This window comes from Physeter macrocephalus, chromosome 20 (assembly GCF_002837175.3).
Source record: "Physeter macrocephalus isolate SW-GA chromosome 20, ASM283717v5, whole genome shotgun sequence".
NCBI lineage: Eukaryota > Metazoa > Chordata > Mammalia > Artiodactyla > Physeteridae > Physeter > Physeter macrocephalus.
The window spans coordinates 57,855,965-57,871,577 of record NC_041233.1 but is presented as its reverse complement, the minus strand read 5'-3'; the positions used below and the strand labels follow the sequence as shown (position 1 = coordinate 57,871,577).

At 40.0% G+C, this 15,613-nt stretch overlaps 1 protein-coding gene across 8 annotated transcripts in view; it reads left to right on the top strand.

Moving 5' to 3' along the window:
* ARMH3 (armadillo like helical domain containing 3) overlaps nucleotides 1-15,613 on the top strand; it is a 173,617-nt gene that overhangs the window by 9,319 nt on the left and 148,685 nt on the right. For 6 of the 8 annotated variants that reach the window (XM_055081248.1, XM_055081247.1, XM_028480975.2 and 3 more), the window contains exons 2-6: nucleotides 8,740-8,790; nucleotides 9,272-9,384; nucleotides 11,886-11,942; nucleotides 12,052-12,198; nucleotides 14,105-14,212. In XM_055081248.1, the coding sequence (XP_054937223.1) occupies nucleotides 8,754-8,790; nucleotides 9,272-9,384; nucleotides 11,886-11,942; nucleotides 12,052-12,198; nucleotides 14,105-14,212 (462 nt within the window). In that variant the 5' untranslated portion in view covers nucleotides 8,740-8,753. The remainder of the gene's footprint in view (nucleotides 1-8,739; nucleotides 8,791-9,271; nucleotides 9,385-11,885; nucleotides 11,943-12,051; nucleotides 12,199-14,104; nucleotides 14,213-15,613) is intronic. The other 2 variants (XM_024121345.3, XM_024121346.3) reach the window with 1 other exon arrangement.

Here is a 15,613-nt window from a genome sequence, read left to right as displayed (position 1 = left end):
GGGATGAATTGGGCAATTGGGATTGACATATATACACTGATTTGTATAAAATGGATAACTAATAAGAACCTGCTGTATAAAAAAATAAGTAAAATAAAATTCAAAAAAAAACTGTAAAAGAACAGAAGAGTGGTGGCCTGTCCTGGAGCTCTCTATGAAGGGAATTTAGAGAGGTGGCTTCAAGAATGCAGGCCTCACTTTATTTTCATTTTGGAGGTATAAAAGACTTGGAGTGACTAGCAGTAAAAATCCATTAAAATGGAAAGGAATTATATTCTGGTTTTAGAGCCAATCTATAGGGTGCAATTGAGGGAACCTGTGTGCCATGCTACTGAGAGAAGGTATGGCAGGGAATCATGTGGAACAGCAGTATGTGAATGCAGCAAGTGAGCTAAATCCTTGGGGCCTTCAGAAAGGAAGAGGCATGTTAGGAGCTACTTTGAGAAACGAAGGGTTGGTATTTGGAGGTAGAAATGCCTTGCATTATAGTACTAGTGTTTACCTTGAGAGTGTGGGATGCCTTGCAGAAGAACATAGAGAGCAGATGACTTTTGCCTAAAGATTAAAAAAAAAAAAAAGACCTCGCATCTAGAGGAACTAGGGAACTTTTTTTAGGAGAGTCCTAGAGGAGGCTATTTCTGGCTTTATAAACATATTGCCCCCTCTTGTGTGTTGGGTGAACGGCTCATTGTCAGACAGTGGAGTGGTAATATCTGACTCAGCCACATCTCCTGGGCAGACAGGGTTTTCATCTCCTTCACTAGGCATTGTGGATTACTATAGTCAGTGTGTTTTGTAGTGATCCTTCACAGATGGACAAACTACGGTTAAGATCCTAAGGAAAGGGGATGCGTTGGTGAGTTAATATGGGGAGAATGAGCTGGAAGTAGGTAAGGATTGCTCCAGTGCCTTTTCTAGAGATGGCAGAAGTTTTATTCATCCTCTCAAGATCATCTTCTGTCCAGATGCTCCTTTCTTTTGAAGGCCTGATTTAAGGCTCAGATGAGTACTTCTCAAACTTTAGTGAGCATCAGAATTATTTGGGGTAGGGTTTTTCAACCTTGGTATTATTGACTTATTGGGCCAGTTAATTCTTTGTTGTGGTAACTGTCCTGTATACTTTAGGATGTTTAGCAGCATACCTGGCCTCTACCCAGTAGATGCTAGTAGTACCTCCCCTCCCAGTTGTGACAACCAAAAATGTCTCCAGGCGTTGACAAATGTCCCCTGGGAGGCAAAATTGCCCCAGTTGAGAACCACTGACTGGAGTGATTATTAAAAATGTAGACCTCTAGGGCTTCCCTGGTGGCGCAGTGGTTGAGAGTCCGCCTGCCGATGCAGGGGACACGGGTTCATGCCCGGGAAGATCCCACATGCAGCGGAGCGGCTGGGCCCGTGAGCCATGGCCGCTGAGCCTGCGCGTCCGGAGCCTGTGCTCTGCAACGGGAGAGGCCACAACAGTGAGAGGCCCGCGTACCGCAAAAAAAAAAAAAAAAAAATGTAGACCTCTAATCCTTATCTTGAAAAATCTGTTTCAGTAGTGGGGAGGGGGGCTTAGGAGCCTACATTTCCCGGGGGCATGCCAGGAGATTCTGAAACGTGATCACAGCTCTGCAGGGGTAAAGCATTTTTTACAATATCTTTCCATTCATAATGAAGTTTTGGTGGAGAATTATCCTCAGAGCACTGACTTAGCTCAGTTAAAGTAGTATCAATTAAATCCTGTAGTGGATATCAGTGTATTTCAGCCTTTAAAAAAATTTTTTTCTGTTTACCATATTGAATACATCTGTCAACTTGAATAGAAACTCAGATTCCTCTCTAGTTTTTCCTTCTAAGTTTTCTACTATTTCATTAATTTGTCTGTCTTTCACTTTACCATTATCAATATTTATATACATATGCATGTATCAGACAGTTATCTTTTACTTCCTACCGTGGCACATCTACCTACGGGCAAACTAGTGATGAAACGCAAGATATCTGGACATTCCAAAGTTTGTTCATTAAGGTCAGCAAGCATAAACTTTTCCTCTTCACTTACCTAGAACCTATTCAGTTTCCCTGCAGATGCTCAGCTTTGTTTATGTGTAGGTTACTCTACTTCTGCTCATTCCTGCTCAGTATAGTACAGTGGTTAAGGACTGAACTCAAACATCAGGCTCTCTGGGTTTGAGGCCCTACTTTCACTTATCCTGGCAAATTTTTAAATTTTTGTTTTTTAACCACTTCACGCTTTAGTTTTCTTATTGTAAAGTTCCTGGATCATAGGTTTGTTGTGAGGATGAAATGAATTAATGTATATAAAGTGCTTAGAACAGTGCTTGGTATGTAGCAAGTACGAAATAAGTGTCAACTCTTTGGTGGTTATTTTAGATCAGTGTCCTATGTGTGCAAGGTGGTGTCCTTACTAGCCTTTGTTCTAGAGTTCTGCATGGGTATTGTTAAACTTTCATATATGTATATGAGCAAATGCATTATTTTAGATTGAGGAATAATGTACATATGTGAAGTGTATGACTTGATAATTATTTTACACATGTACATATTTGTGTGACTTCCACTCAGGTCAAGATAAAGCACATTTCTGGCACCTCAGAAGGCTTCCTTGTGCTCCTTCCCACTCATCTCCCCACCCAGGGTAACCACTATTCTGATGTCTGTCACCGTAGACTTATTTTGCCTTTTTGAGTTTCATATAAATGAAATCATTAGTTTGTACTCCCTCCCTCCTTTCCTTCCTTCCTTCTTTCCTGCGTTGGGTCTTTGTTGCTGTGCACAGGCTTTCTCTAGTTGCAGCGACCTGGGGATGCTCTTCATTGTGGTGGCTTCTCTTGTTGCGGAGCATGGGCTCTAGGCATGCGGGCTTCAGTAGTTGTGGCACGCAGGCTCAGTAGTTGTGACTCGTAGGCTCTAGAATGCAGTCTCAGTAGTTGTGGTGCAAGGGCTTAGTTGCTCCGCGGCATGTGGGATCTTCCCAGACCAGGGCTTGAACCCTGCCTTGGCAGGTGGATTCTTAACCACTGCGCCACCAGGGAAGCCCCACTTCAATAAGTTTTACAAAAACCTTTCAAAAAGGGAATGTTTGTACTATAGGCACTCTGGCATTTCTGTTTCTTGAACATGCCAAGTGTGTTCAAATCTTGGAGCCTTTGCACTTGCCATTGCCTCTATCTGAACACTTTTCCCAAGATTTTCACATGGCTGTTTTCTTTCTGTTATTCTGATCTCAGTCCACATATTACTTCCCATAGAGGCCTTTAATCTGCAATCTGTTGTAGTCCCCCTAGACAATTTGTCTTCAAGATACTTATCATTGTCTCAACTTAACTTGTTTGTTGTCTTTCTTCCTCTGCTAGAATGAAAACTCTGAGAGCAGGGATCTTGTCTGCTTGTTCACTGCTGTATCCCTAATGCTTAGGTGATCAATATTTGTTGAATGAACACCTGATCTGTGCATGTTTTTTTCTTCCTAGATGATGGGCACATTTATTTTTATTAATTTTTCTTCTTTCCCCTTCTTCTTTTCTTTCTCCTCTCCTTTTTCTTTTCTTATATACTGGTTGAAATGTTTTGGGATGTTTACCTCAGCATCTACCTACACTAGTGTTTTGGAGCGTCCCTGAACAGTGAAGTGAGGGTGATACTTGCTAATAGTCCATTGCAAGTATGAACCTAGAACTCCAGACCATTACATTGAAAGCCTATAGAGAGCTGTTCCATGCCCTCCCCCCCGATTTATTGAAATATAATTTACATATAACATTGTATAATTTTAAGGTATACAATATGATGATTTGGTGTACATATATATTGTGAAATGATTACCATGATGAAGTTAGTTAACACATCCATTCCCTCACATAGTCACTTTTTTTCCTTTTTTGTGGTGAGAACATTTAAGATTTAATCGTAGCAACTTTCAGATATACAATACAGTATTGTTAACTGTAGTCACTGGGTTGTATGTTAGATCCCCAGAACTTATTCATCTTATAACTGGAAGTTTGTACCCTTTGACCAACATCTCTCCATTTGCCCCATCCCCCATCCCCTGGCAACCACCAACCTAATCTACTCTATTTCTATGTGTTTGACTTTTTTTAGATTCCACATATAATTTTTTTTTTCAATAAATTTATTTTATTTATTTATTTTTGGCTGCATTGCATCTTCGTTGCTCTGCACAGGCTTTCTCTAGTTGTGGTAAGTGGGGGCTACTCTTCATTGCAGTGCGCGGGCTTCTCATTGCAGTGGCTTCTCTTGTTGCAGAGCATGGGCTCTAGGCTCACGGGCTTCAGTAGTTGTGGCACGCGGGGTTAGTAGTTTTGGCTTGCAGGTTCTAGAGCACAGGCTCAGTAGTTGTGGTGCATGGGCTTAGTTGCTCTGCAGCATGTGGGATCTTCCCGGACCAGGGCTCGAACCCGTGTCCCCTGCATTGGCAGGCCGATTCTTAACCACTGCGCCACCAGGGAAGCCCTGGCAGGTGGATTCTTAACCACTGCGCCACCAGGGAAGCCCCAGATTCCGCATATAATTGAGATCATACAATATTTGTCTTTCTCTGTCTGACTTATTTCATTAGCATAATGCCCTCAAGATTCACCCGTGTTGTTGCAAATGGCAGGATTTCCTTCTTTTTTTATGGCTGAATAATATTCCATTGTATGTATATACCACATTTTCTTTATCCATTTGTCCATTGATGGGCACTTAGGTTATTTCCATGTTTTGATTATTGTGAATAATGCTGCAGTGAACATGAGGGTACATCTCTTCAAGATAGTGATTTTATTTTCTTCGGATATATATGCAGAAGTGGGATTGCTGGATCATATGGTAGTTTTATTTTTCTGTTTTTCATTAAAAAATTTATTTACTTATTTATTTTTGGCTGCGTTGGGTCTTTGTTGCTGCACGTGAGCTTTCTCTAGTTGCGGCGAGCGGGGGCTACTCTTCGTTGGGGTGCACGGGCTTCTCATTGTGGTGGCCTCTCTTGTTGCGGAGCATGGGCTCTAGGTGCACGGAGCTTCAGTAGTTGTGGCACGTGGGCTCAGTAGTTGTGGCTCGTGGGCTCTAGAGCAGAGGCTCAGTAGTTGTGGTGCATGGGCTTAGTTGATCCACGGCATGTGGGATCTTCCCGGACCAGGGCTCGAATGCCTGTTCCCTGCATTGGCAGGTGGATTCTTAACCACTGTGCCACCAGGGAAGCCCTGGTAGTTTTATTTTTAATATTTGGGGAACCTCCATACTGTTTTCCGTAGTGGCTGTACCAATTTACATTCCCACCAGCAGTGTACAAGGGTTCCCTTTTCTGCACATCCTTGGCATGGCTTCTTTTTACAGATTGGCAAATTCAAGCCAGGAAGGGAAAGGAAACTTAAGGTTATAGAATAAGTGTATAAGAATTGGGACTAAAACCAAAGACTTTTTTTAAAGATTTTTTTCCAGTTTTATTGAGAAATAATTGACAGACATCACTGTATATATTTAAGGTATACAGCATAATGGTTTGATTTATGTATTTTGGGAAATGATTACCTCAACAGGTTTAGTTAACCTCCATCATCTCATATAGATACAATACCAAGACTTTTGATAGATTAACTGGTAACTCTGGAAATCAGAGTGAATTTCTATTAGATTAATTTTCTGATACTAGAGTTGGCATGTATTGTGCTCAAGAAGACAGTAAAATAAATGAATAATTAGTTAAGTGTAACTAGCATTCCTTGCTTGTAAGACATTGGAAGTGTTTGGCTTTAGGTTTTTGATATTTGATTATTTTATCTTGTAGGGATGTGAAGTGATGTGCATTTAAGAAGTGTGTGGCTGGATTGCTTTAAAATATAGTTCTTAAAAAGTTGTATGACTTTGGTCTTTCAGAGGGAAGTTGTGCTGCAGGTCATGGGACCAGCAGTCCCTGAGGTTTAGGAATGAAGGACTTCATTGATTTACCGTTGAGTTTGGGGGATTTGAAGCCATTCCTAAGTTTGGTGGTAGGTGAAAGTAGTATTGAAAAGTTGCCTAATTCTTTTTTATACTTTGTCTACTGTACGTCTTATTTCTGAGAAACTATGTTAATGTCTAAGATGACATTTCTGTGGGATTGCTGTGGCTTTGCTGTGTTTACTTCTTCGCTAGAAGGATTTAAAAGCGTAGATCAACAGAGGTCATAGCGTACTCATAGAATGCTTCTTTCTCTTCCTTGTAGTCCCATAGCATTTTCTTTGTCCTTTTACTCTATTTCTCATGATTTGCCTTGTGCTGTGGGTTATTCTGTGCCTGTCTCCGCTAATAGCTTATGAGCTCCTAGAGGATCCGGTCTGTAGTTTCCTCTTTGTAACCCCTTAGTGTCTAAACTAGTGCTTTATAATATTTAGGTGTTCCCTATGTGTTTGTGGTATTTCAGGGATGCTAAGAGAATCATTAGATGATATGTCTAGTCCAGTCCCCTAGTTTTACTTGTAAGGAAACTGAGAAGCACAGTGATTTACTCAGTGTCATCTAGTTGGTTGGGAGAGCTGCGTTTTAGTCTCAGTTCTGCTGGTTGTTTGTTCCATTATGTCTTGCTGCTCCTAGCTGGTACTAGTTCTCTCCACAACAGGGGAGGATTGTGAAAGAGGAAAGAAACACTGGGAGGATATAAACAGATTACACTCACATTACTGATGTATTCCAATTTACTGCTTTACCAGTCAGATATTTTACTTTCAAATTTGGAAGCACAAGCTTAATTTCTGAGACCCCAGAAAGACTTTTGTAAGAGTTCTACACTTCTTTCAGTCTATTACCCTAGAAACACCCTTCTTTGCTGTGCTTAATGGGTAGAAGTGCCGGCAGAAGGAGGAAACTTTATGTTGTCAGTTTCCAGTCACACTTTAGACAGCTTGGGTGGTAAATTCCAGGTGCCTGTGATGATGACAGAGAGTAATGTGTTGAGGTCCTTGGTTGAATTTCCCCCTGCTCCAAATGGAAGGAGAGTGATGAAAACAATTTAATTTCTTAGGAAATTTGGTGCTTCGGGTTGAAATTGTTTTTCCCTCCTCTCCTATTCCCTTTTGCTTATTAGAAAGTATTGATTCTGAAATAGAGAAAGTGAGTTTATTAGATTTGGGCTGGACATTTATTAGCAGTAACCTAATTATAAATCCTCAGAGGGAGATGTTTATAAACATGTGCTTTTGACATCCAGGGACTTGTGGTTCCCACTATTCTTGTTAATCAACTGGTTGAAGCTGAGCACATGAAAAGTCTGTATCCACTAAGCTTAGAATTGCATTGCTTTTGATTTATTTTAATAGGATCCTCTTGATTTCCAATTTATTTTCCCCCGATAAGGACATCTTCCTCGACAACCTATTTAAAAGACACAAGAATGTTTTGAATGGAGGCTGTATTTCATGCTTTAAGGCAAAGCCATGATCAATATAGTATAAATTGCCTGAAAGAATCTTCTCTTTTTTTGTTGTTATTTTTTCCTTCAGTTTTCTCTGAATCATAAAGGAATATGAGGGCTTAGTGAGGCTTTGATAGAGATAGGTCTAACTAAAATTTTAGGTCAGACCTAGGACTGCCCAGGTCTCCGCCATTTAGAATCAGTCAGTGATAAGCATACACTGAGCATTTACCATGAGCCAAGTGCTTATGGAAAAAGTGTAAGATATAGTCCCTGTGCTAAGTATGCTTAACATCCAGTTGAAATTTTCTGTGCTTTTAGCGCTCAAAAGTGAATCTCGGGCTTCCCTGGTGGCGCAGTGGTTGAGAGTCCACCTGCCGATGCAGGGGACACGGGTTCGTGCCCCGGTCTGGGAAGATCCCACATGCCGCGGAGCGGCTAGGCCCGTGAGCCATGGCCGCTGAGCCTGCGCGTCCGAGCCTGTGCTCCGCAACGGGAGAGGCCACAGCAGTGAGAGGCCCGCGTACCGCCAAAAAAAAAAAAAAAAAAAAAAAAAAAAAGTGAATCTCCTTTTTGGCTATATGTATTAGAGATAGATGATGTTTGAGATACAGTCTTTTATGCTATTGGATGCATCCCTTCCTTAAACAAAATTTTGATGTTGATTTGAAAGGTAGTATATATTTTCAAAACATCATTGAACAAAATTAATTTTCTGCTGCTTTGGATTTGTCTGGAAGTGAAATCAGTCTCCTCACTACCATCCATACCTGCTACTGGGTGAGATTAAGTTTCACAACAAGAGCCTAGGATTTAAGAGAAAGAGGAATTTTGTCAACAATAGAAAGAATCTGGGAGGTGAGAGAATATGTGTAAATCCACATGGAGACCTGTGGGATTTCAAGTTCTCATTTGAAAAAAATTGAGAATTCCTTGAAGCAAGATGGGAAAATTTGAGCATGATTCATGGAACTGCTTTTATATAGAATTAAAAAAATACACTGAAGTTTGATCTGCAGTACAGTGTTACAAATATATGTATAATTAAATTTGAGGGATTTCCCTGGTGGTCCAGTGGTTAAGACTGTGAGCTCCCAATGCAAGGGGCCCGGGTTCCATCCTTGGTCAGGGAACTAGATCCCGCATGCATGCCACAACTAAAAGAGCCCGCATGCCGCAATGAAGATCCCGTGTGCTGCAGCTAACACCCAGTGGAGCCAAATAAATAAATATTAAAAATAGAAACTTGAAAGGAATATATTGTTATTTTTGGTTATTTTGAAATTAAATTTAACTTCTGGTCTTTTAACTGCTTTTTTCTGCCTTGGTTCTCTTTCCAGAGGAATTTCTGAAGATGGTCAAGTGCAGTGTGATTTATGAGGCAGTGAAGGGCAAGTACTTTGCAGTGAGGAGGACCTACTTACTTTGGGGAAATCAATGGAGCACGTCAGTCTGCAGCACACTTCCTGCCTTAATGGTCCTAAGCTCGATCAGTACTTGAAATTTAACTTCATCATCAGTCTGTGGGCAGTGTGTGCTTTGCAGCCTTCCTTCCATCAACGTCAGATATATGGCCAGACTTATTACAGATGGAGCTAGTTACACTTTCCTGCTTGGTTTTGCATCTTCTCTAAGTCTTGTCCACTGGCATGTTTTAAGGATGTAAAATGTGTTGGGCTGTAGGCCAAGTAATGATTTAAACCTTGAAATTATCTGGTTAGAGAAGGGGGCGTTGGACAGATGGGCAAAATCTATAGCATGGTTGTTTATCATTTCTTCTTCCTAAAAAATTTCCCATTGAGAGGTATTTCAATAGATTCTCCAACATCTTAGAGAGCATTTCTAGCACTAACTGTGGCTTTCTTTTCACAGATTCTCTAACCATGGCACAGGTAGAGAAACGAGGGGGTTTGCTCAGGAAATCTTCAGCCTACAAAAAACCACTGAAGGAAAAAGTGGTGCTGATGTATGATGAGATCTTCATGGTAAGGCCTGGAGCCCTGACATTGGGCACAGGTTGACTCCTTAGTTTCTTGTTCCAAAATGAGAAATAACCTCACCTCTGCCTGCTACCTTCTAGTTCTTCAGAGGGAGAAAGAGTGAGAACAAGGGTGAGGGTGAGCTCTCTCATGGTAGAAATTATGATCATGTGTTAATTAATATAGATTGTTGCCTTGAGCTGGGTAAAACAATCGAAAGGAGGGAGGAAGGCTCAGGAAACTTCTTTTCTGATATCTTTAAGACTTTTCTTCCTTATGATTTTTTTTTTTTTTTTTTTGGCTCTGCCTCGTGGCATGTGGGATCTTTGTTCCCTGGCCAAGGATTGAACCTGTGCCCCCTGCAGTTGAAACGTGGAGTCTTAACCACCGGACCGTCAGGGAAGTCCCCTTATGATTTGACATAAGGACCTTTCTATCCTAGATGTCCCTTGAATTTCCTTTTGGCCCTAGAATTCTATCTAATTCAGATATTTTAAAAAGATGCACTATTATATTCCATCTCAAGTTGTTGGTGGACAGAACAATTGCTTAGTTAGACTATCTCATCTTGCAATTCTATGAGAAGACTGAGGAATTATTAGCAATTAGATTAGGGGATTTCTTTGGGTCTTCAGAACTGCTTATTGACCATGGTCCAAGCCTGTGTTGTAAAATGTACCCTACCAGGGAAGGTTAGAATGATTAGATACCCTGCAGATGTACTTGACTATGAAATCCTGGTCATAAGTAGTACATGTAAACATTTAAAACATGTAATACTTGTAAAAGGAGTTAACCGTATCTTGTGTAAATCTTGTGGACTCTCTTTCCTAGAAGGAGGATAATGATAATATTTACCCTACCTGGCTCACTGGGCCATTGTATTTCATGTATGTGAATGGGCTTTGAAAACTGAGCAACATACAAATACAATGGGGATGCATCATAATATGATTAATTGATTCAGATGGCTAGGTTCACTTCTCACTAAGAAGAGAAAAATTTGAGGGAGATTCTTGAGTTCCTACTATGTGCCTGACATTGTTCTAAATGCATCACCAAATACATTAGCTCTCATTCTGACAAGAGTGCTGCAAGAAGGCTATGTTTTTACATGTGCCATGTAAAAGAGCATGATAATGAGAAAACTGGCAGTCACAGCTAGAAAGTGAAGGAGCTGTGATTTGAACCCTAGTGTCTGACTCCAGAGTCCTTACTTGTTCAACTTTGCCACATGGCCTTGGATAAATAATTTGATCAAGTAAAACATCTAATTCTTGGCAAGCCTTAGAGACAAAGTTTGACATGCAGACAGTTAATACAGAATTGCCCAGGGCAGTATAGGTGGCTATACAGAGAAAATGAGTGGTTATTAGGATCCTATTAGGGCTCTTTCTATGTTAAGTAATAAGCTTGGTATACATATGACTCCTGCTTGAGAGAGCTTTGAGCATGGGAAATGCCAGCTCCATGAATTCCCTGTTTCATATATAAACAACAAAATGATATTACAGAAGTGTGAGGGTCAATGTGTGGCCCCTCTTGGGGAGCAGGACTTGAGCAAAAGGGATAGAAAGAATTCACTAAATGAGAACCTTATTAGAAGGCCAGAAATGTTGCTTCTTTATGTCATTCTCAATTAAAAAGTCAGAGGAGATTCCTAGGATAATATTTTCTTATTTGATCAGAAGTTCTTATCTAATGAAGACATTAGTTCTTGGTAGTAATTTTAAAAGGTCAATTTAAGGTAAGGTGATAGCAGGCAATTGACATACTGGTTTTATGTCATTAGCTTTCCTGTAAAGTAAGGGTTCTCTTTTTCTTATTTCACTCACTAACCAGAAGCCTCTAACTTCCAGGAATTTCTGTTTGAAAATTATTGCTAAGAAAATTTGGATTTTAGCACCATAATTTTGCTAATTATGGGCCAATTTGAAGTAAGAAAAGAGAATATTACAGGCTCTGTACAGAGGACTAAATGCATACGAGAGGGCAAGTAGAAGCAGGATGTTGTAAAAATCATGGCAGTATTACTTAGATGATCTGGGTTCTGGCTCCTGCACTTGTGTAAGTGTTGTGGACTCTCTTTCCTAAAAGAAGGATAATGATAATATCTACCCTACCTGGCTCACTGGGCCATTGTATTTCATGTATGTGAATGGGCTTTGAAAACTGAGCACCATACAAATACAATGGGGATATATCATAATATGACTAACTGATTCAGATGGCTAGGTTCTTTTCTTGCTAAGAAGAGAAAGATTTGAGGGAGGTCCTTTGAGTCATTTAACTTTTGGTGCAGGGAATATATATCCATGCACAATGTCTTCCATTTGGGAAAAAACCCCAAAAAACTTGTTCCCTGTTATAGCTGTTTGGAATGACCAAGCATTTTCAAAGTTTATTGTGAAAGGTAAGGTTGATTATGTGTAGTGACCCTTTCAAATGTGTTCTTAATGCTTTGGTGTTAGCTGGGGATATTGAATATACTTATCTTCTGGTTTCAGACAGAGGACCCTAGTAAGTGCAGTCCTCGATTTTGGGAGGAGCTCTTCCTTATGAAGGTAAGACTTGGTGGCACCGGTGGATTTTTCTGGTAACTGAGATTGCCTTCACATGTGTTCTAAGTGCTGCAGTAAAAATGCACTCAGGCCCTCATTGTTTCCTTATTAGGTGAATTTAGAGTACCTAGAAGGCAAGCTGGAATCTCTTGATGGTGAGGAGTTAATGAAGATCAAGGACAATATTAATTGCTTATTTCAACACTGCATCCAGGCTCTGGGAGAAGAGCATCCAATTCGAGTGGTCAATGCATTGCAGGTACAAGGCTGGGAGACTGGGGAAGTCTTGTTTAATAGGAGAAAGAAATTGTAATACATCTATTGGAACTTGAGGAACCTAAAATTGCTCTTAGGTATGAGGCTTGCTTTTTTTTTTTTTCTTTATTTCTTTAAGTAATCAAACATCTATGCCATGTTTGCTTAGCCATCTTCCTGGTTAAACAAATCGACGCCTATAGTAGTAATCTTGTCCATTTGTATAATTTGATCTAATGCCAAGGCGGATTGTTTGACAGAATTTTTATTATTACTTGAGGACAGGAAGAGAGAGAGAGGAAACTCTGGCAAGGTTGATTAGTCTACAGCAAAAATCAGAAGACTTTCTTAATTAAATAAACAGTATTTTCTTAACGTGAGGTTTCAGAAGGTCCTTGACTCCCTGAAGTTATATGTAATATTTTATGTGTAAATGTATGTTATGTGTACATGCACATTTTTTTTGGAGAGAGGGCTTTCGTCAGATTCTCAAAAAGGTCTGTAACTCTAAAAACATTAAGAATCACTATTAATGCTAAGTGGCATGATCATGAGGAAGATTCATTATTCTTGAACTACATTCATTATTTCTTGAATTACTGTTACAGGCTAAGCATTGAGCTGGTGGGATACATTATAGGCTTCTTGAGGGCAAAGACAGTATTATTCAATGCTTTGTTCCTAGTGTGTAGAACAGTGCCTGGCACATAGCATTCTAGAAGTAAATTTTTTTGAATGAATGATGGGCAAAATTTCTAGAGTTTATAGTCTGGTAGCTCCAGTGTAGCCTAGATTGGGCTGAGTATTTAGGGTAGTGATTGACAAGCTTAGAATATGAAGAACTGATGACAGCATAAAGGATTTTATTGGAACTATTGGTATATTGGGTTTAAGTTTCTAACTTACAAGTTGGGCAGATCACTTTGTGAGCCCCAGGTTTCTCATCTGTAAAATGTAGAAATTACCTCTTGAGCTGATGCCCCAGAAAGAAGGACCATGTTTATCCTGTAGCTTTGTTAACCCTCGGACAGTAAATTCTACATTTTGAGCATCACAGTTGTAGAGACTCATTAATTGAAAGTTGAAATGAAAGTTGGAAATTGTACTTCCTGTAATTACAGTGGCTCACTGTGGGGGCATGAATCATAAACTGATTTTAGTCCAGTGAAAATATATTGACATTAAGCCACTTGGTGACCCATAAAAATATAGTACATTATTATAATACCTGATATTTATTGAGCTGTAACAAAGTTAAGTTCCAGTCACTATTCCAGGAATTTTAACAAAGTTCCAGGGACTATTCTAAGTGCCTTACAGTATTAATTCACATAGCCATCACAACATCCCTATGAGGTTAATGCTATTATCATTCCCATTTTATAGCTGAGAAAAGTGAGGCACTGAAAAGTTAACTAATTTGTCCTGGCTTACACAGCTAGTAAGTAGTGGATGGGGATTGTAATGAATTTTTAAGATTTGAATTGATTGGTTGTTATCATATAGGGACTTCTGTAGTTATTAAAAATGATAAACTATTATGTAAATTCTAAAACTAATTTTAAATAAAGGAAAGCTCCACCAATCCCATGATTCAAACTCAAGAACTGTTTCTTATTTTTGAATATCACCTTCCAGTCTTTGTCTGCAGTGTAATTTTTAAAAAGTGGATGGCCAGAAAAGAATAAAAAAAGAGGATGACAACAGTTTCAGTTGCTGTTCCTCTTTTCATTTCTGGATTTTGCACATATTAAGACCCAGACTGTGTTCTGGAGCTCAGAGAATAGAGCAATTGAATGTCAGCTATGTAAGGAGAAGGTTCTGAGGTTGCAGTGTGAGGCTACTGATCCAATGCCCTTTGCATTTTGAGACTTCCTTTCTAGAAAGAATTCTTTCTCTCATCTCTGCAGACCTTGTGTGCACTCATTCGAGGAGTCCATCAAAAAAATAAGTCTACCTCTGGGTTTGACATTATCAACATGCTGATGGGCTTTGACAAGGCGGAGCTGTGCATGAAGGTGAGACATAAGCTGTAGATGTGCCTGTGGATGTCTGCTTCTGACAGCTGTTCATGGATCATCTGCAGACAGTTAGATGCACTAGAAGATTTGGACTCAGACATAGATGATTGAATTTTGTTTTTTTTAAATTTATTTTTGTCTGCATTGGGTTTTTGTTGCTGTGCGCTGGCTTTCCCTAGTTGAGGCGAGCGGAGGCTACTCTTCATTGCAGTGTGCGAACTCTCATTGTGGTGGCTTCTCTTGTTGTGGAGCTTGGGCTCTAGGCATGCAGGCTTCAATATTTGCAGCACACGGGCTCAGTAGTTGCAGCACACGGGCTCAGTAGTTGCAGCACGTGGGCTGTAGGGCACACGGGCTTCAGTAGTTGTGGCTTGCAGGCTCCAGAGCACTGGCTCAGTAGTTGTGGCTCCTGGGCTCTAGAGCACAGGCTCAGTAGTTGTGGCGCACGGGCTTAGTTGCTCCGTGGCATGTGGGATCTTCCTGGAGTAGGGCTTGAACCCGTGTCCCCTGCATTGGCAGGCAAATTCTTAACCACTGCACCACCAGGGAAGTCCCTCATATGGTAATTCTATGTTTAACGTTTTGAGGAAATTCCAAACTGTTTTCCAAAGTGGCAGTACCATTTTACATTTTCCCCAGCAATGTGTGTACGTGTGTGTGTGTGTGTGTGTGTGTGTGTGTGTATGAAATGTCTATTCAAATCCTTTGCCCGTTTGTAGATTGAATTATTTGTCTTTTTATTGTTGAGTTGTAAGAGTTCTTTATATATTTTGGATACAAGTCCCTTATCAGATATCTGATTTGCAGTATTTGTCACTATCTTGAACGAATGTTGTTCATAATATGAACTTTGAAGAACCTGTCTTCTCTCATTCACTACATTTAAAATAAAGAAATTTGTATGCCAAAGAATCCTTATAGTGATTAGTTTATTTTTAAAAAGTTACAAATATGTGGGACTTTCCTGGTGGCACAGTGGTTAAGAATCTGCCTGCCAATGCAGGGGACACAGGTTCGGTCCCTGGTCCAGGAAGATCCCACATGCCGTGGAGCAACTAAGCCTGTGCGCCACAGCTACTGAGCCTGTGCTCTAGAGCCCGTGAGCCACAACTACTGAAGCCCGCATGCCTAGAAGCCCGTGCACTGCAATGAAGAGTAGCCCCCACTGACTGCAACTAGAGAAAGACCATGTGCAGCAACGAAGACCCAATGCAGCCACAAATAAATAAATAAAATAAATAAATTTATTTTAAAAAAAGTTACAAATATGCAATTAGGAATACACAAAGATTTAGTACCTGGAGTCAGTTTTTAATTCTAGCCTTTTACAGTCTCTATATATGTGTGTGTATATATATATATATATATATATATATATATGTATATGTATATATATAT